At 41.2% G+C, this 22242-nt stretch overlaps 1 protein-coding gene across 1 annotated transcript in view; it reads right to left on the bottom strand.

Moving 5' to 3' along the window:
• Positions 1 to 22242, bottom strand: part of LOC144784018 (SCO-spondin-like) — a 1726865-nt gene that overhangs the window by 973081 nt on the left and 731542 nt on the right. The window contains exons 57-58 of the mRNA XM_078662721.1: positions 12696 to 12851; positions 482 to 661 (exon numbers count right to left, since the gene is read on the bottom strand). Of these exons, the coding sequence (XP_078518847.1) occupies positions 482 to 661; positions 12696 to 12851 (336 nt within the window). The remainder of the gene's footprint in view (positions 1 to 481; positions 662 to 12695; positions 12852 to 22242) is intronic.

Here is a 22242-nt window from a genome sequence, read left to right as displayed (position 1 = left end):
TGCCAGATGGACCTATAGAGCACCTTGAAAGGCCCACCAGCTTTCAAACAGTCTGTGACTGGACAAGTTGTATCTGAAAGGCACACAGGGAAATCAGAAAATTTAGTCACAGATCAGGCTTGTTTCTGAAAGGCCTGGGACTCTGTCACAGATCAGGCTTCAATTTAAAAGGCAAACAAAGTTGGCACACACTGTCACACATCAGGGGTCCATCTGAAAGAATGGCAGAGCTGTTGAGGGCTCCATCATAGATAAGGTTTGCATCTGAAAGGCCAATACAGATGTCAGAGTGTCGATCACAGATCAGGTTTACATGTGAAAAGGTGAGCAGAGCAGTCAGATAGTTTGTCACTGGTCAAGCCTACCTTTAACTTACCAGCTGTACAGAGCACAGTCAATCCATATCTCCGAATTTTAAAATATCTAAATTTAGTTCAACTAAGGATCCTATACTGTCATCAATTAATAAGACAACACCTACCACAGTTAGCTTCATCAGACCCATCCTGGCAGTCTTGCTGTAGATTGCATCTCTTGTAGTACGGCAAGCACTCCCCTGTGCCACAGCTAAACTGCTTGTCAGAGCAGGTGCTCGGGCTGAGGGAGGAACCAATCCAAGGTGAGAACGTTGCACTGGGAACTGCAGTGTAAGGTGTACTTCCTGCATGAACAGGATATAAAAGCCATTATTTAGACAGGCAAAGGATTATCTTATTTATCAAGCAAAACATAAAGTATGGTTGGTATCAGATCAGTGTAGGAAGCTGGCTGTTTATATAGTGTACTACAAAGAGGTACACTATGTAAAAGTCCAGACAACTCTTATTAGCTTATAGGGTTTAAATGAATAATCCCCAATGCTCTCTTTTTTGGTAGTGTGGGGGAGCAGTTTAACGTTATCAGAGGGTAGTGTTAATCTTTTGTTCACACAGAGTCAACAAATAAGACACACACTCAAGAAGAACCTCAAGACCAATTTAGAAAAATAACATATATTGTATAGAATTTTAGACACCAAGAACTTGGTAATCTGGTAAGTATTTTAGACAGTATCAGATTTTACAGTAGAAACAGTGGAAAATGACAGCTGTCAGATTTGAGGCATGAGTCTCGAATGTGGTGATGTTATCCTATGGGAGAAACATTCACTGCTTACGGTCACTTGCAAACAACTTACAGGACAGATCTTCTGGACTTGAGGTAAGTAGGGGCCTTGGTCCAAGAACAAACCAAGAGTTCAGTTTTACCTGCCCTGGTGTCTCTTGGGTGCAAAGTTGCTTTCAGTGGTGGTAGCCTCCCACGCTACACGTAAAAGTCCATGAGAGAAAGTATCATCAAGAAAGAGGCTGCAAGCAGGGACTTGGGGACCACTGCAGCTGACATCTTAGGAGGGGCCTCAGCTTTTGGGGGTCTCTGGGGCACAGGGACACCATCAGCTTCAATGGACACGGGCTGTGTGGCTAAGGTGCATATGTGTTTTGTCCGGCAGGGTCGCACTGTCAGAGGCTCTCATTGTGTGTCAGAGACCTGGTGAAGGCCGCAAGACAGGGCAGCAGGGTCTTGTGGATCCTGATGTCCCTCGTCAGTAGGGTCGGTTACGGGCATCAATGGTGTAAAGCCATTGTTATTGGCTCGCGTAATAATAACCGCGAAAGTCTGGCACACCCAGGCCTCCCCGCCTGGTTCCCAGTTGAAGTTTTTTTAGGCTTATTCTCCGCCGGCCAGAACCCCAGATTAGGGTGGTCAAGAGTGTATTCAAGGTATTAAAAATAGTCTGTGGGAGGAGAACCGGTAGGTTTACAAAATAATAAAGCAAGCGGGGAAGCATGACCATTTTAGAGATGGCTATCCTACCCATGACGGACAGCGGCAGAGAAGTCCAGAATTGCACACTACTCCGAAGGCCAGCAATTGCCCGCCGAATATTGCAGTCGATCTGGTCCTCTGGTCGTCTATAGACCCGTATGCCTAAATACTTAAACGTATCCTGCGCTATCGGAATTTGGGAGGCGCCAAATAGTATGTGGGTTGGCCGTTGTCCCTCCTGGAAATAAAACCCCACCGAATTCGCCGGGTTGATCGCCAGGCCCGACACGTCTGTGAACCGGGTAAAGATGGTCGCTAAGGCCGAATGATTCTCCTCCAGATCCCGGAAATACAGAAGGATATCATCGGCGTAAATTGATATCAAATTGGGTGTGCCACCGGCGAAGATGCCCTTCTCAGCCATCTCGGTCCGGAGGGCGATCGCCAGAGGTTCAAGGGTCAAGACAAACAACAGGGGTGACAGTGGGCAGCCCTGTCGAGTGCCGCGATATATGTTATAACTAGAGGAGACGTTTCGACCCGTGCGCGCCCGAGCTGTCGGGCATGTGTACAACAGCCGGATCCATCGTCTCAGGGAGTCAGGGAGGCCAAAACGTTTCAAGACCTCAAACATAAACCCCAGGACAGTGAGTCGAAAGCTTGCCGGAGGTCCAGCGCGACACAGCCGGCCCGAGGTAGAGTCGGCGGTGTCGCGGCCATAAGGGCATGGAGTCTCCTCGTGTTTTGGGACGTACTCCTCCCCGGCAGGAATCCGCACTGGTCCGAATGAATCAAGGCCGGAAGGTGGGACCGTATCCGTAGAGCTAAGGCTTTTCTGAGTATTTTATACTCCATAGAGAGCATTGAGAGGGGCCTGTAATTGGTGAGGTCAAGGGCGTACCGGCCGGGTTTGGGGATTGAAATAACTGAGGCTTGCATCGTCGTTCTAGGCAAGTGACCAAGTTCATATGATTCCTTATAGATGTTCTCCAAGACAGGGACCAGGGTCGCAGAATATGACTGGTAAAACTCTACCGGCAGTCCGTCCTGTCCAGGAGTCTTGCCCCAGTTAAGGGATCGGATGGCTATTTTTATTTCCTGCTGCGTGATGGGTCCGCCTATCTCTACCTGTTCCGCTCGGGACAAGACCGGGAAAGGCAAGTCTCTCAGAAAGTCCATCATCTCTGCATGGTCCTCCAGGGGGGGGGGAGCATATAGCGTACTGAGCCATCAAAAGCATGGCCCGTAATAAAACCCCGGGCGTGGATGGCCTACCCATAGAATTTTATGAGAAATATGTTGATCTCCTGGCACCTAGGCTTCAGCTGACTATAAAATATTAAGTAGTGTGTTAGTGACCGGACTCTTGCTCTTCATGACCACACTGATCCATGAGGACCAAGCTGGGTTCATACCGACAAGAAGTACCTCCACAAATATCAGGAGGCTGGTGCGACTGCTGGAGGATGACCATTCCGCGGCGTGGCAACCAATGATACTATCAGTAGACATAGAGAAGGCCTTCGATAGCCTAGAGTGGGGATATTTATACAGAGTAATGGGTCGCTTTGGCCTGGGGTCGGACTTTATACAATGGACGAAAGTGCTATATACATCGGCTGTAGCTAGAGTAAGAGTGGGCACGCTGATATCAGAGCAATACCCAGTTAAGCGAGGCACGAGGCAATGGTGCTCGCTATCCCTATTATTATTTGCACTGGCGGTTGAACCACTGGCAGTGAAATTACGAGAAGGGAATTGCTATGGAGGCCTGAGGGGCAGAAATGACCAGCAATATATATTGTTATATGCCGATGACATGCTATTGTTCCTAGAGGACGCTGACGAGGCGCTGCTGGTGTCCAGGACATTGCTCACGGGCTTCGGCGACATCTCGGGCCTACGGGTAAATTGGTTGAAAACATGCCTGTTCCCGGTAAGACAGGGTGAAATCCAGCCCGCCACGGAATGGGAAATACGATGGGAACCCTCGTGTCTGAAATACTTGGGGGTCCATATATACCACAGAACTGCAGATATACTGGAGGGTAACATAGGTAGGGGCGTGCGAGCCTTGAAAAGTAGCATGGCCTTCTGGGCCACCCTCCCACCGTCGGTGACGGGCCGAGTAGCCCTGTTAAAAATGATAGCGCTGCCACGTCTCCTGTATTATTTCAGGACACTACCAATATGGATACCGAGCTCCGTGTTTAAGTCACTGAAATCGCTAGTGGTAGCTTTCCTCTGGGGTGCAGGTCGGCGAAGGGTGGCACAAGCCACGCTAGTTTGGCCTAAAGCCGTGGGAGGGCTGGCAGTCCCGGACTTTGAAATCTATTACTTAGCTGCACAGCTACAAGTGTTCACGTAAGAAATTTCACGAGAATTTAGAGGTCCAGAACAGCAAAGAGGCAGGGGAATACCACGCCACATGTTGTCGTACATAGCGCTGCAACAATAAATAGACCCAAAAGATCTAGTAACGGAGGAAAAAACACTTCCTGCACCCCTATGCACCTGAAATTCCACTGGGTATGGCAACGGCGTTGCCACATGGCGGAGACTGGTCACAATTACAGACCTGGGAGGAGGCAGGGCTCCAAGTATTGGGAGACCTCTACGAAGATGGCGCCTTACTACCCTTCCAGACACTGAGGGATAGATTTGACCTTCCCAGGGGAGAGTATTTATTACAAGAAGCATTGATGAGGGCGCTGCAGGCTCACTGGAGAGAGGGGCTCTCAGAACCCAAAACGACCATGGCCTGCCAATACACTATGATGTCAGCCGGGACGTTTAAAGCAGTCACGTGCCTTTATTCCAGAATGCTTCACAAAGGACTAGAGCCCCTAGAGACACTAAAGGGAAAATGGGAGACGGATATAGGGAAAGATATCCCTGATGCTGCATGGTCGCATATAGTGCGCAGAGCCTGGAAGAGTACTAGAAATGCTAGATTCCAGCTGGTGCACTTCTACATACTTCACAGAGCGTACCTAACACCAGGTAGAATTTGCAAATATTTTAAAGCAGAGGAGGCTGCATATCCTAGGTGCGCGCGAACAGGAGTAGAACTATCTCATATGCTTTGGTCTTGCCCAAAGCTGGGAACTTACTGGGAGGCGGTGGGGGTGACACTGAATGATATCACGGAAAGACAGCTGACGTTTGAAATGGCCACTAGTATACTACATTGGTTTCCCCACACGTCCAAAAACAAGATAACGAGTACATTTGTAGACATGGGCCTCATATTAGCGAAGCGAGAAATAACTAAGCATTGGAAGGCAACAGTAGGGCCTGGTAGCAGGAGATGGAGGGGTGAGTTTATAAAATGGGCAAGCAGCGAAAGTATGCTACGCTACCAGCAAGCGCGCAGGCTAAACAACGATAAGGCATTGGAAGCAGCCACAGCATGGGAGACAATGGTGCAAGCATTGAGGGACCATGAGGCACACAAAGTCCAGATAGCGCCCCCCAATGCGTAAGAGAGACCCCGAGACATACCAGATACATCAAGAAGAATGCAACACAGTGACTCCTGAGCATGCTTACAAGATAGGACTATTATTACCCTACGTGGCGATGGCGAAGGTTGGGGAGGGAGGAGGGTGGGGTCAGTTCATGAAGAAAGGGCGTTGGGGATGAACAAACGACGTGGGAGCGGGGATAACTGTATGCAATAAATGTATACTGCTGAAACATGACCGAACTATAAAACCTAGTTTAAGGGGGGACTTACAGTTAATGCCGAACTGTCACCAAAGTATTGCAATAACTGTATCTTTGTGTGCATTGTGAAGAAAATCAATAAAATACGCATTAAAAAAAATAAAAAAATTAAGGGGAGTTGGGGTAGTAACCAATGGGCTAATTACCCCTGTGGACACCACACCACTACATGGACACTTCTGATGGGGAGTGGGCATTACTCTCTCCAAGATTTCCTAATTCCACCAAAAGCATGATGGTGGAATCCTTCTTCCTGTGTTCATTTAAGGCAGTCTACCTTAGGGCCATAACTAGCCTGAAAGTGAACACACGCCTCTTGACTAGCTAATTTTCCCTCATGTCCTGGTGCCAAATGAGCATTAGGGCAGGGGGTGGCATCTCCCAGGCCTGGGGGAAGCAGAGGGTTGCATATCCAAGGTGGCAGGGTCTTTGATGACCCTGGCCGTTGATAAGCTAAATCACTAGCTATCCTCTTGGAGGAGTTGTAAACACCTCCTGCCAGAGCAGGCATTGTTTCTGACCTCTGAGAGCATGGGCTCTCACCTGTAGTGGGTCAGACCCTTGTATGTGGTGGCAGGCTGGAAGTTACCAGTAAACCAGCACTCTACATAGCGCTAGGTTTCAGGGGTACATTGAAGGTGCCCTCTGGGTTTATGTCTTAATCAATCTAGTATTGGCAAGTACAGATTTATTAAGACAAGGTTTTGATGCCAAAAACCATAGGTTTCAGTAAAGCCATCATGTAGGTGGGGAACTCGTAATGCCCAGTGCCCAGTACAAATACTTAAGATGGCTTCCCTGTTCACTTGTACTATCTAGCAATTGAACTAGACAGCACAGGGGCATATCTGCATATGCAGAAATGTCCTCACATGTAATATAATGCACCCTGCCTTGGGGCTCTCAGGTCTGCTGCAGGGGGGACTCATATAAAATACATAAACTGTATTTGGGTATGGCACATGTTTGGTCTGTGTGATGTCATGTTTTCAGAAGGGTTACTGAATATAATATATTATAATACTGCAATGGCAGGCTGCAAAAAATGTGTGGGTCCCTTAGGGAGTTATAACTCATGCTGCAGCCTAGGGACCCTATTTAGTACCCTCCTTGGTACCACGCCCTGGGTGCCATGAGCATGTCTGTTTTGAGAAAAGAGCACAGGCACTGGAGCCTGGTTAGCAGGCTTCAGTGTACTGTCAGAGTAAAAAACCAGCATCTAGTAGTTCTAAAGGGGGCAAAAAGTGGTGGGACAGCAGCAACAAAATTCCACTTTCCTACATTTAGTAACACAAACAACCAGGTGGGTGACCTAGGGCGAGGGAAGAAGCAGTATAGTAAGAAAGCCTGCACAAAACTCCTACGCAGTGGGTTCATTCACTTGCAACACACTGGATATGTCATTTAAAAATTAAATGGCAATGATAAGCACTGTTTATTTGGAATTTATGTTTTTTTATGGTAGACAGGCATGAAAATGAATGACAGCCTTGCATTGCAAGTTGATGTTCAAAAGAAATTCTTGAGCCTGGAAACTGTGAGACAGAACGGCAGAGCTGCTGCATTCTCCATGTGTGGCTTTACTACAGGATAGCAGGGGTTAAGAATGCTGTAAAACTTGACATAAAATGAGTGAATGTGACTATTCTGAAATTAGGATTTAGAATAAACTTTCTTCATTACAAACACCTTATTTTAATCGCTCAAAATACAGGCCTCGCTGTAAGATATGCTCTTGGCAAGTTTTATTTAAGAAAATACCGTGTGACAGTTTCTATGCTGAGCTGCAGGCAAAGATATCGTCATTGCAAAGTAACAGTATTTTTTCCTGTTGGCTTGGATGCAGTTAAAATATTTATGTTTGCATAATGTAGGTTTTATTAATAAAATGTTACATAAATTGACATGCTGTGGACCTTAAGACAAGAACCTAACATTCTTGGCATTCTTGGTCATCCATGGTTGCACTTGATGCTGTAGTTATTTTGTCTAAATCTCATGAGAACAAGTACTGCATCCTCCATCAAGTAATTGATCATTTTCTTCTCTCAAAGGGCCATGGTAACTGATTTAACTAGAAAGAGTAGTAAAAATGTGTGCATTCAAGGAGGAAGATGGCAACTGGATCGTAAATGAAAAATGTAAACACAACTATATCACTGAAAGGCCCCAGATACCATTATAGGAATGACATATTAATTTGTGTTTATTCATGATCTTTCATTACAAATGTTGTAGTATGTGGCGACATGCTCAGATCCGAAGATGCCAATATCTCCCATTGTGGGAGTGGTAGGAGTGTGAAAAATAGCCACTTGTGAATACCTTGAAATTAGATTATCAAGAATTAAATTATGAGATATTATTAAAACATTGTAATATTGAGAGATCCATTGAAGTCGAGGAACATTCCAGTGTTTGTCTTTCAGTTTTTAATTTGCAATATTCTACCCTCAGTGATTGGATGGTTAATATAGCATTGTAACTCTTCTGCCTCTGACAATAGTGGTTGTTGAAGCCCTCTCCCTTGTAATAGGCCATATCCGCAGCTCGGTCCTAAAACTCGGTTTTGAGACCTTTAGCGTATGGTAGGGAATATGAAGGTTAGAAATCTTCTTTTTAAAATATACTAATTTCTGGTGAAAGTGAAAAGCATAAAAGGGAAAGTTCAATGGAAGGCCAACCTCCAAATTGTAAAAGGGGCCCGCCCAGATGATGGCTATTATCTCCTTTTAATAATATTGTTTACATGGTTTCAGCAGCTAATGCTAAATCTGCGCACATATGATGCATGGCTGGACTATTTTTGATTGTAGTGCAGTTACTTTTAAAGGCTTGGCACCATGTAAAAAGAGTGCTAAGCCACATAAATAGCAGAACACATGTACGGAGGGAGAATATTTGCACACAAAGAAACCCTTCCATACAGGACATCAACACTGGCTAAAGGCAGAACGGCCTTCAATCCCCTAGTTGGAAGACCGCCGTTTTCAAATAGATTTTGAACTTAGAACAGCAGATCTGAATACAACACACTTCCAGTTGCACTGGTGGTACAACTGAAAGCTTCACTTTTCAAACGCCATTTTATGTTACTTTTCTCTTCAAATACTTTAATTGGAGAACGCATTTTCGGAACAGCAGTCATTTTATTTGGAGAGTTCCCTTTAGACTGTGGTATCTGTGCTCCCGGGAGGATTCTATCGTGATGGGTTAACATATTGAAATCCCTGTGCTCATTGACTGGGCTAGCAGAACACAGCATTGACGCTTGGTGAGCCTAGTGCAGGACTGTGGCATTCATCCCTTAAAAAATACAGCTCACAGTAATTTGATATAAGTTATGTTAATGCAGGCCATCAATTTTGGGGCTTATTTATGAGCCCCTGTGACACTTTTGTTCCGCCAGTGTGTCACTTTCTGTGACACACCAGCGGAGTAAAAAATGTGGCATGTTGTACCCTATTTACAAAGTGACGCATCTGTGCAGATGCCCCACTTTGTAAACCCCGGCGCTACATTCTACCTGCGTCAGGTATAATGTATGCAGGGTGGGCATTCCGCCGCATCGGAGCCTCGTAAAAGTGGTGCATTGAAATCTATAAGATTTCAGTGCACCACTTCTAAGACGCCATTGCGTCAAATCCTTACACCTGCCTCATAGCAGGCGTTAGGATGATGCAGTGCTATAATTATCGCCCTCTCCTTGCTTTGCTGGAGTTGCATCGTGCTTCCGACACAACTCCATCAAAGCGTCAGTTTTGCGCCAATAGATACATCAGCAATACTGACGTATCTGTCATTCTTTGTGACATAATGCGTCATACAGTAAATATGACGCATCCATCCTGTCGCAAAGAGGGCGCACTCAGAAGTGTCACATCAATGCTCTGTCACAACACTTCTCATAAATGTGTCCCTTTCAATTTATTAAGCCAGTTGTTCAAGTCCTCTCATATCAATGTTTATATATTATATTTCTAACACAAAAATTAGATTGAAAATATCCTGATTCCTCACCTATATGAAAAGCGTCTATACATGTAATAGTAAGTTGTGTGTAGAGCTACAATTTGAGATTTGCTGTTTAAGACTGGATATATTTTTCATCACTCTTTTTAAGGCAAACTATCTGTTAATTAAACTAAAAATCATCCATCACAAGTCCACATAATCATTCCCAAAGTGCAGTACTGGCTGTATGATTTTACTCTTAATATTATATGTTATTTATTTGCAAAATGGCTATATATAACTGTTTTCAAAGTACTAAACAGATGCTAATCTAAATGTTTTAGACTCCATTTTCTATTTATTGCATTTAAGATGCTATTGTAGATGTGCTTTATATGATATTTTAATGAACTGGCATGCAATGATCTGAAAAATTTATTTCATTCTGTGCATAGTTGCGTGAATTATTTCACCAATTCCCACTGTAATGTACTATATTGCTGTGTTGTTTCTACTGTTAAATGTATGAAGCCCTCTGTCAATGTAATTGTGTTGTGTGGTAAGACCCCAAAAGAGAAACGTTTAAAGTTGTCACTGTTTCATTACATTAAGTATTTTGCTAGCTATTGATTAATTTGAACAACAGATCCTTGACAAGTTAGTTTAGCTGTTTAGTTGGATGACTGTAACAGGAGCCACCTGCCTATATCTACGGATAGCAAAAATCGGACTCAAGGGGGGGTCCAAATATTATACACAAAAATTTGGTAATGTCGAGTCTTTTTGAACTCTTCACGGACGGAGGGTTTTCCCACCTTGTTGGACTGCCGAAGGAATTTCCTTTCTTGATGGACTGTTGATACTTTACGGGGTAAGCGTATTATCGCATTTATGGCTTCACTGACTTCTTCAGATCCTAAGGACCGGGAATACCGTTAAGTATATTGCCCATGGCACGCGAACCCTATTTACTCACGCTGGGAGAGGGTCATATGTATTCTCCCCATTTTTGGCAAACTTGTTGGGTCACCTAATCCCCTTGTGCATGAGGTTGTCACCTAGTTTCTTATCTGGCGACACGCGAGTTATGTAATTATATTGAGACCCGTGCTAATTGACGAGACCCAGCTGGGGGGCTGGAGCATTTGTTTACGTCCCCTGCGATCCCACGATGTAGAGAAGCCATTTCCTCCCATGACTATTTTTGACGCTCATATTAGTAATGGGCGTGGTCTCCTGCTTATTTATGTGACATCCTTATCTTGTTGTTTACCACTGTTCTACCACTTTTTTTCTTTTCGTACCCCCCAGAACTGCTGCCCACATCGATGAAATTCATTGATTTATTCTCTATATATCGCTATGAACCTTTCTCTCTATGATGTCCTTGGTAGCTTGAATGGCCCCTGGACCTGATTCGAAATCGATTCTGATGCAGTTCTGTAGATTGCAGGTAGGTTACTGTCCATGTATGACTACCCCTTCTCTTTCCTTGCTCTTTGATTGGACAGCTTCTGTGTTAAGTGCTTGGTAAAATTTGATTCGTTGATCCCCGTTACAGGTCCTGTTTTATGATCTTGTCGAGTGTCTCCCCTGACCTTATTAAAAGAATCCTAGAGAATATTTCTACAGGTATATTCTGAGCATGCTATGAGCTTTATCATTTTGGGTTTTCTGCATGATAAGACGTATGCACTATATGCTTATTTAACTTCTATTACATGTTTGTGAACTGGGTATTCTTAACTATCCAGACAGCACATATAGCATTTAAATGAACACGGGGGTGCTCCTCTTTTCTAACTGTTACTAGCTTCTTGGTGCACACTATTCCGGTCTTGGACTGTTGCACTTTCTTTATCATGAAAAAATGAATCTGTTTTCCTCTGGGACTGACTCAGTCCATGCTTCAAGTAATGTACACATTATCTGTATAACTATACAAATCTACATGCTGATGATACATTTTTCCTGTGATTTCAGGTGTCTGTGTGACCCACACTGTCTAACTATCTTCGCCCTGATGAAGGTGTTGCCCTGCCCTGGGCCATACACCGAAACGCGCGTAGGTGTTTTACTCTTCCCTTGTTTCTGGACTTTGTTCCCACATATCACTAGGATGATACACGAGATCTTTACATCTCAACATCAGTTGGCAGCCTTACCATCCTGATTAATGTGTGATGTTGTAGGAAGTTGTCCTGTTTCGTTGAACAAATTAATGTCATTATGAGTGAATATTAGTACGAATGATGATTATGAATGTGAGTTGTGGGACAGTATATATTATTATTGATGATATATATGTATTTATTTATGTATTGCTAAAGCTTGATAACTACAATTGACACAATGAAAATAAAATAAAAATATTTTTGCTAATTAACTCTATGGTTGAATTGTTTGCCGATATGTATTTGTCAGCCCCTGTCATTTGTATATAATATTGGGAGCCCCCCCTTTGGGGCCGTTTTTTGCTATCCGTAGATATAGGCAGGTGGCTCCTGTTAGTGTTGGTTTTCCGTATATTTCCCTTGCTCTGCCTGCCTATCATTTTTTTGCTGGGGTCCCCCTTTGCATTGGTTAGTTGGATGACTGTTACACAAACACACTTGTTTTTCAACACCTTTCCATACTTCGCTTTTCATCCATGTTGATCGTGGTAGTTTCTGATAGATGCTAAAATGATTATAATGCTAGAGTGAAAACCCAGGTAGGAGCATGCACCATATCCATTTAGGTTTTTGACAAGCAGCGGTGCGCATGGTGTCGTATGCTGCCTTATCACATTTTCATTCTGTGTGCAGGGCTGGGTGTATTACTTCGGCCCATGTTTGTGCCCCAGAAAGAGGAAGTGACAATTTCTCACTCCTGTTATTCCCACATACATGCACTTGATGCGCATTCGAATAGATGATGCCTATATTCTTTTTCAAATTGTAACAACCTTACTGACTGTTTTGAAGTGAAACACTCAAGGCAAAATGTCTGTTACTTGGAAACCCTATTTAACATTGAACTAGCCTCTTTGGCGATTGACATACAATCAAAGTCTCTCCATTTTCCAATCAGCCATCCCATTGTGCAAGGACTTTACACAGCAAACCTCTAACAGTGGCTAGTTGTGGCCACCTTCCCTATTAAGGGCTAGTAGGGACCTTCCCTTTCAGACGACGAACCGAGTGAAGTAATGCTGTCAAACATACCGCAGTGCTGCTCGTCCGATCCATCGAGGCAGTCCTCCTGGCCATCGCAGACAAAGGATGCATCTACGCACCCAAACACCTGGCAGGTGAACTGGCCTTGGCTGCAGCGTGTGCCAGGGAAGGGAGGAAGACCAGTCCAGGCAGATGGGCTTATCCCTGCGGTGAAAACAACATGTTCAGACTCACATTTAATGCTGTTTACAACACAAGTGATTGACTGTGAAGTTAGACAGTGCTGCGTCCTGTCAAGGGCCAACCTCGTGTTTGACATGCTAGAACTTGCCTTTTATGTAGCCGTGTAGCTCTGCAGTGCCATTCCCAAAACACAGTAGCACTCATTGTATCAATAACAGATCGATAAAAGGATGACTCGGCACTGCTAGCATTTGAAACTGTGATCCCCAGTTTAGACACAGCACCGTAACTTTACCAACACATCAGCGATGTTAATTGCTTTTGTTACTGTTGCAACACGTGAATGATTAGAAGCTTTAAATATTGTTATCTTCATTTGCCCACTTTCCTTCTTTTTTTAAATGGTTTGTGAAAGTCATCTGATCACAACTGTTTCTTATTGAGGCTTTTTAACTGATAATTGGCTTCTTGTTTAATGAAAGCAAATTAAATTTGACCATTACAGCCAGACACACACACACACACGAACGCACACACACACACACACACGATGTACTTAAGAACGATGTTGGACACCCTTGTTTAAAAAATATTTGTAAAAGCACATTATAAAACCTTTCATAATAAGGTATTTGGTGATATCACAATCAAAAATATGATTACTATTCATTTTGCCGATATCCTCAACACCAGTGAGCATTGAAAAAAAGAAGCTTGGAAATCTACTGATGACGTATCTCATGTGAAGCAACCTGATGGGCACGTACAACTGTTATGATGCATTAGCTTATTGTGGGTGAAAAGCGCCAAAGGGGCTCCTCTCTGGCTCACCAGTGACTTATTGCACAACATAAAAAATAATGTGTTCGCTAATGCTAATGGAGAGGAGTGGAGGCTGGCTTGCATCTCGCAGACAGGCAGTGGAGCTGACATCAAAGTAGGAGAAAGCCAGGCTCTATGTGATGAAGCTGATGGAGCGAGATTTCAAAATATATTTATTTCAGCTCGCAAAGTTAAACTTCCATAACGAATAATAATATTAATTATGTGTGCAGTGAAAAACATTAATCAACCTAGATTAAACTTACAGATCATTACACGTGGGAAACTAATATGTGTGCTCATATATGTGCATTATATGCAAAGTGCTTGCATGTGAGAAATAATAAATTAATCCTGTCTATTGTACTGTCAGAATTAAATGCGGCTGTTTTTATTAATGGCATGTGCTTATTTATATGTGCACATGTTTTGTCTTTTGTTTTAAATGTTGCACAAATCTGTTTGTTGCTTTATTTGCTTCTGCTAGGTAACTTAGACTAACGGGTTAATAATTAGCTAAGGTGGGTGGGTAACAGAATGATTTCTAATTCTTGCATTAATTATTCTTTTGTGTTTGTTTATATACTAGTTACTGAGAAAGAGGCTTGAGGCCTAGCACATCATATTATGCAGTTGGCAAAATCCTGCTCAGAGAAAGCAAGAGCCCAGTGTGGAAAGTTTCTGCTGTGTTTTAAAAAGAAGAAAATACAAACTTAATTGAATAAAGGAACTATTCGTACTCTTGGTCGGCTTGACCAAGGTCAGGAACCGGCAGAGAGATTGTCAAGCTAAGGATGTCACGGACAAACATTTTTAGTTGTTGCAAATTGAAGGAAGCTACGGACACGAGAATAAGGGACAATAGACTCTAAGAGAGAGTCGGAACTGGGCTCCGAAAATGTGCTGACTTAATGTGGTCTGACGAAGTGATAGCCAATCAGCGTTTTGGACAATTGAGAAAAGTATTCTTTTTACTTAGATTAGTTAGTTAGAAAAGGTATATAAACTGACCTCTTTACAGGGAGGGCGCTTCTCGCTTTCCAAATCCAGATGGGCGTGACGTGCTGACGGACTTCTTTGGAGCACGTAAGAATTAATAGGGCTATAAGACTTTACAATTTAAATTTAGGTGAAGTGAGTTTTAGACAGGGAAATAGGGTTTAGGTGATGGAAAAACTGTTTATTCTTCTTTAAACATGCTATTTGATTCTGCTTGAAAACTGTCTAACTATTTTGCAATTCCTCAAACCATGCTGCTTGAATAATAAAGATTCTAATAAAAATGCACTTTTCTTTGAATAAATAGTTAATAAATAAGTTTTTTGAAATTACAAGCTGGCCTTGTTATTCAGAGAGTTTAGTTACCATCAGCAGATCCTATCGCCTGTGTGGCCTAATTAAATGAAAAATTATTAAACTATGGTAAAATCATCAGTATACCACAGTTGTATATAAATATATATATGAATTATAAATAAGGTTTTATTAATTAGGTCACATGATTCAGTTGCTCAAAATATGTCTATATATTAGTATATGGGCCTTGTGAGTGAATTATGATTAATGGTGAGTTTTTTAGAGTTGGGTTGTGTTACTATGACATATTTTCTATAGGGGCGCTGGATCAATTTCCCTGGTAGATGAGTTCGGTTGCTATGGTAACTGACATGCTACATGGTAATTATATAGGATTGATGTTTAACATATGTTGAGTTTGTTCATATGTTATATGTTGTTGTAAGGATTTTTCCAGCAGTGTGAAAATTCCTAGCTTGCCGCGGCATTTGAGTGGTGTAACGAGAAGTGAAGTTACACAGTGTATTTGATCTGTTTCAAATTTGTGGTATTGTTATCACTAGTGTTGTGGGCGTACAACACAAGTTTAGGGATTTTAGGTGTGCTAGGTAAAATGTATAGTGAGGATTGTCTATGAAATTGTAGCTTTCGAGTATAGGGACTAGGAGCCTGCTTTAAAACTCACTGTGAAGAGAGTAATAGAATGTATCCAAACTTGAGTGAAGGGTAAGTTAGCGTTGTCTAAACTTACTGACAAATGAGGAATTCTATGGTTGGTTAAAGTCCTGCCAAGATTTCATGTATATGTGGTTAGGGAAACTTTCCGTTTGAAAGTACGTGAATGATTTTGTAATTTCGTTTGAGTCAAACTTTGAATTGCTACTTTGTGTGCATTCAGAGGGAAACAAGTTTGTTATTACCTGTTAGAAGGGTAGAGTAGTCTTACTTTATCAACAATTGAATATTCTGTGAGAATAGCATCGTCTATTCCGCGCAAAAAGAATACTTGTATGATTGCAAAAACTGTCACTTTATTTTAGCGAAACAGACAAATGGTTTGTTCTTTTTGTTGTTATTAATTGAAATTCATTGAAAAAGTGTTCTTAAAATGGCGCGGTGAAAAGTTTTTGTGAAGGAGGGGTGAGCACTAGGAGTGAGACACGAGAAGCTGCAGCGGCTGTGTACGTCACAGGTCCGCGCTGTGATTGGATAACATACGTCACAGCTACCGTACTGATTGGTTCACGTGATTACGACGAACTGTTAGCTGATTGGCTCTTGTGAAAAACAGCAATTCTATTGGTTGAGTAAGGTGGTGACGTAGCTTAACCTGATTGGCTTGTTGGTGTGTTTCGCGCATGGATTGGCTGAATTAGCGGAGCAACCAGGAAACGTTTACGATCATTCTAAATTAAATGAATTTGATTAAAACATGAGTTATTATTACAGAAAAGAGGAAAAGAAGCTTACATTGCTTCAGAAATTAAAAAAATATACTTTCACCTGATAAGAAAACTATGACGCGAGGTGGAAAGTTACTTCATAAGTATAAAACACCTGCAGCCTATATGGAAGGTGAATATGGTTATCATACTTGCCTTTGGTTTGATGTATGGATAGATTATACCAAAAATGACGGTGTTTTAGCTTGGCCGGAAGATGGCTAATTTAATATGAGAATTTTGAAAAACCTAAGAGAAAAAATGATGGCTCTTGTGCCGAGACCTAGACCTACACAATTCGGAGCTTTGGTTGAATGGGAGGATGAGATGTTTGAATTACAACGAGAAAGCTATGGTATAAAAAGACCCCCAAAATCATCAAACTTTAAAAGAGAAACTCATGAGGATAGGATGCGACGATGGAGACAGGCAGACATGTGTGATGGTCTTTACCCAGTGAGAGAAATGATTACTGAAATTCCTGGTCAAAAGAATACTCAAAACAAAAAAATTATTGAAGATCCAGTTTTAGAAGAAATTTATATGACTAATAAAAAACAGACTCCCTTAAAACCAGCTTGTTCATGGTCCACCCCGATGGTTTCTACAAGAACCACACCAAGTGCACCTCCATTAAATGAAGAAACACCCAAATTATACCCGAATAATTCTGAATCTCTTAAAACTCCTGAAAGGTTAGAGACGAGAAATAATTCTAGTGTATTTGGTGAAAGTCGAATTTTTCCTGAAACTCCAGTTTCAAGAAATGAGATTCCTTCCAGAAGTTTAATGGGTGCTGGCAGAAATGAGGAAGCTCCAAATACTTCAGAATATTTACGATCAAAAGAAGAATTAATTTGACAGTTAACAAAAAGCATAGAAGCAGTAACAATTCCAGTAACGATTGGTCCTGTTCAGCCTGTTTTTGATCAAGGAGAAATTAAACAGCCAGGTTTAACAATTCCATTAAATGCAGAAATTCAAAAAGTGGCTGAAAATTTTTACTCAGAATTATCTTAAATACATCGAGAGAAAACAAAGATGCCTGATTTAACTTTTAATCCAGATTCATCATGCAGAACACCAATGGGTGCAGAATCAGATGTTAATTCTCCAGAAAAGAGTGTTGAAAAATCAGATTCATCCTCAAAGCTTGATGTTGCTAGACTAAAAGCAGATTTAGAGGAATTATTAATTGGCACAATTGGTCCTGACAGTTTGAAGCATTATCAAGATGATGAATTGTTGTTCATTTGTAAGAGTGTACAATGGAAAACGAAGAACAAATATAATCAATTAGAAGAATTGGCTACAGAATTAGAGATTGATTTGAGTAGGCCGAAGAATTTGGGAAAACATTACAGATTAGATTTCACTGAAAAAGACATTGATAATTTCAATGCAAATGGAAGAATTATGCATTTATATAAGATTTGATTGTGTACATTAAAAAATTGGGTGATTTGAGCAAATGGAGAGTGAAGTGGACCAAGAAAAAAGAGGAAGAAAAAAGAGAAAGGATGGCTAATCAGTACCCAATGAGAGAAATTGCAGGTGGTGGTTATGTTCATGTTCCCTGGTCTAGACAAGACATTTTATTGTTCACAAATGATTTTCCTCGGTTGAGAGAAAAGCCTGTAGAATGGTATCGACAGGTGGAAAGATTCATAAAAGTGTCAAAAGTTCTGTGGATTGATCTTGATGGATTCTTTGACATTGTTGTCCCATCAGATCTCTGGACAGAATGTAAAATTGCTGTAAGTTGGCCAAAAGCAGAACCAGCTCGAGATACAGTAACAGGTGCTCCATCATCAGAAGTCATGGGATTGTATGACAAAGTGATTTATTGGTTAAAAAATAAGATTACCCCAAAAGAAGTTGATTGGGTTAAAATTGACAGAACAAATCAGGAGCCAAAAGAATCAGTTCATTCATTCTATGAAAGATTACTGTTGGTTTTCAAACACTACAGTGGCTATGAAAAATTAAATGAGAAGGACATGAGTCACTTTATTTACAGATTCGTTTATGGTCTTAGACCTGAAATTGGTGACTTGATTAGAAATAATATTGTTGGTTGGCAATCACACTCAGTTGACGACATATTGAGAAAGGCAAAATACTGCAGTGACGAGATTGATGTCAGACAAAAAAATTAAAAGAGAAGGCAATGTGGGCACAGGTGAAGGTAGCTGAACAACAGATTGCTAATTTGGAGAAAAAAATTGTACATTTTAATCAGAATCAGGGTCAAGGAAAATTTAAAGGTAATTTTAATAAGCCAAAATTTAATGTTAATGTTGAAGAGCTGAAACAGAAATTGCCTTGTTTTAATTGTGGCGAAATTGGACACTGGAAGCGTGAGTGTAAAAATCCGCCCAGAAATTTTAAAAATGCATCATTAAATCCACAGATGCAGAATGATGTAAATCTGCAGCAACAGCTCCAGCGACAACTAAATGAGTTGAATCTGCAGCAACAGCTACAGCGACAGTTAGCAAATCAGCAGAGTCAAATTCTACAGCCTCCTCTTCCTAACTGTGGAGGTGGTCAAAGGTATAATTCAGAAACAGGATTCAGCGGAGGTGATCAGGTAAACAGAAGATAACTGTGGGTCTAGCAATCTAATCAAGACAACGTTGTGTGGGGCTGGCTATGTGTCCGCTAGTAAATGTTTAAATAGAAGACAAACTATTGGACAATTAACCTCTGTGAAAAATGTCCATCAGTTACTCGTTCCGTGTCACCCAGTACATCATTTGGTCTACTTCACAGTAGTTTGTCCATTATTCTATCTCCGTGAATATGTAGAGGAGATGATTAATGTAAAATGAATGTCTGGTAGATGTTATTCACTAGTAGCTGAGAGCAGTGCAAAAGTGAAAAAGTGAACGTGCTAAACATAAGATTGGATGATGCATGCAATATAACTTTATTCTGAAGTCATGCTCCTCCAACGTTAAAAACAATTGAGTGCAAAAAAGTCAGATGGTTCAAACAAATAACTTCTGACTGGGTAATCTGGTCGACATGTTTCTGCGGACTATTAATGGTCAAATAATGTACCTGCCGCTTCCTCAGGACCCATAAACTTAATTGCTACTGCTTACGTGAAATAAATAATAAACACAAAAGGACATTTATGAACAAAAATGGACAATTGTGAACAGAAATGCTAAATGTCACCTGTTCACTTCCATTCTCCCTCCTTTGGATCATAGGGTCCGATTGTAAATTCGCCAGCATACCCACACATAGACAGGAAATAAAATATAAAGAAAGCCATGACACCTTCATTAGTAATGGCTACCAGAAAACATTGCTGAATTAATACATCTTGGTACAATGACCTTAATATGCATACCATTGTGCAGATTATCAATGGCTCACCTTAATTTGTAAAGGGAATTGCCTCGCCTCACCTGGCAAACAGCTCAGGAAAATGAAGCACCGCTCTATTGTGCAGAAAATGTAAAAAAAAGTCGAGACGAAATATATGTGACAGCTAAAATCATGTCAGACTCATTCCCTCTTATAGTAATCAGATTATTCAATTCGTCCAATGATCATTCATTGGACTGTTCCTTATTCATTATGATTTTTACTGCATTAGATGTAAAAGGTATGCTTCAAAATCGAAACATACTTGTAAATCAGGTTTTAAAGTTGTCAAGTTCTAAACAATTGGTTCTACTCTTTCGATTATGAGAACGAAAACAATGTACAACGATCAGAACTTGACAACTTTAAAACCTGATTTACAAGTATGTTTCGATTTTGAAGCATACCGATTAAAAATGGATTACTGGGAAATCTTTAGATAGGTATCCCTTTTACATCTAATGCAGTAAAAATCATAATGAATAAGGAACAGTCCAATGAATGATCATTGGACTTATTGAATAATCTGATTACTATAAGAGGGAATGAGTCTGACATGATTTTAGCTGTCACATATATTTCATCTCGACTTTTTTACATTTTCTGCACAATAGAGCGGTGCTTCATTTTCCTGAGCTGTTTGCCAGGTGAGGCGAGGCAATTCCCTTTACAAATTAAGGTGAGCCATTGATAATCTGCACAATGGTATGCATATTAAGGTCATTGTACCAAGATGTATTAATTCAGCAATGTTTTCTGGTAGCCATTACTAATGAAGGTGTCATGGCTTTCTTTATATTTTATTTCCTGTCTATGTGTGGGTATGCTGGCGAATTTACAATCGGACCCTATGATCCAAAGGAGGGAGAATGGAAGTGAACAGGTGACATTTAGCATTTCTGTTCACAATTGTCCATTTTTGTTCATAAATGTCCTTTTGTGTTTATTATTTATTTCCCGTAAGCAGTAGCAATTAAGTTTATGGGTCCTGAGGAAGCGGCAGGTACATTATTTGACCATTAAGAGTCCGCAGAAACATGTCGACCAGATTACCCAGTCAGAAGTTATTTGTTTGAACCATCTGACTTTTTTGCACTCTATTGTTTTTAACGTTGGAGGAGCATGACTTCAGAATAAAGTTATATTGCATGCATCATCCAATCTTATGTTTAGCACATTCACTTTTTTCACTTTTGCACTGCTCTCAGCTACTAGTGAATAACATCTACCAGACATTCATTTTACATTAATCATCTCCTCTACATATTCACGGAGATAGAATAATGGACAAACTACTGTGAAGTAGACCAAATGATGTACTGGGTGACACGGAACGAGTAACTGATGGACATTTTTCACAGAGGTTAATTGTCCAATAGTTTGTCTTCTATTTAAACATTTACTAGCGGACACATAGCCAGCCCCACACATACGTTGTCTTGATTAGATTGCTAGACCCACAGTTATCTTTTGTTTCTCATAGTCTTATTGGGGGGTAATAACTGTGTTTTGGTCTTTAAACTTCCCTCGAACTCTTAACTAATTGTATGTATGTTGTAGTTCCAGAGCAGCTGAGGCTGCGGGTTCATATTTTAAAATAGGTGATAAATTTATCACTGTCCACCTCTGGAGCGCGGTTGTGGATATTTAGTTGTGCTGTTTACTGTTGACAGTTTGTCTTGTCAGAGACTCTATTCTCTATTCCTTATTCTATTAACGATGGCATCTAACCTAGGCTTAGCCTATGATGAGGCCGAAATACAGTCAATACTAGATGACAATCCTAGCATGCTTGATAACCTATCAAAACCTCAGGATACTAGTCAGGATGGTTGGCCCAAGATTTTGACCTTGAAAAAAAGTCACTCCCGCACGTGCGTCCATGGAATCACCATGGCCGAATATCTCAGAGGGAATGGTGCACCCTCTGGATTAATTGTCATTAATTCACCTAGACTCTTTCTGGATGACCCAGATTTCATAAGAGATTGGTATCTCATTGCATGGAAGTGTACTAGAGACTGGTTGGTCTTAATCATAAAGACTGCAAAGAAAGCTGCAGACAAAATTATGATAGAGATCCAACTTTTGGAAGGCCAAATAAAAGCCACCATATCTGGGAAGCTATTCACTAAACAACAGGATGAGAATAACAAAACAAATAAGGACTTTAAAGACAACATCCTTTTTACTTAACTGGAGAAATGTAAAAAAGATTTAGAGAAATTCTCCAAAGAAAAAATCTATCCTTATACAAGTGCGAATTATGTCCCAACGCCATTTAATCGCAATGGAAGGACAGGAGGCTCCACCTATGGGACATCTTCATCAGATAACTCGACCGACTCTGACTCTTCAAACCAAAGTAACTTAACAATGAGTAAGAAAGGGAGAGGTCAGTGGAAGCACAGAGGTGCACAGAATTATAATCAAGGTCAATTTAATCCCTGGTGGCCGCCTAATCCTTGGAT

The sequence above is a fragment of the Lissotriton helveticus genome, chromosome 10, assembly GCF_964261635.1.
Source record: "Lissotriton helveticus chromosome 10, aLisHel1.1, whole genome shotgun sequence".
In the NCBI taxonomy this organism is placed as follows: Eukaryota; Metazoa; Chordata; class Amphibia; order Caudata; family Salamandridae; genus Lissotriton; species Lissotriton helveticus.
Note: the sequence above shows the minus strand (reverse complement) of the source record. Positions and strands in the feature narration are given on the sequence as shown.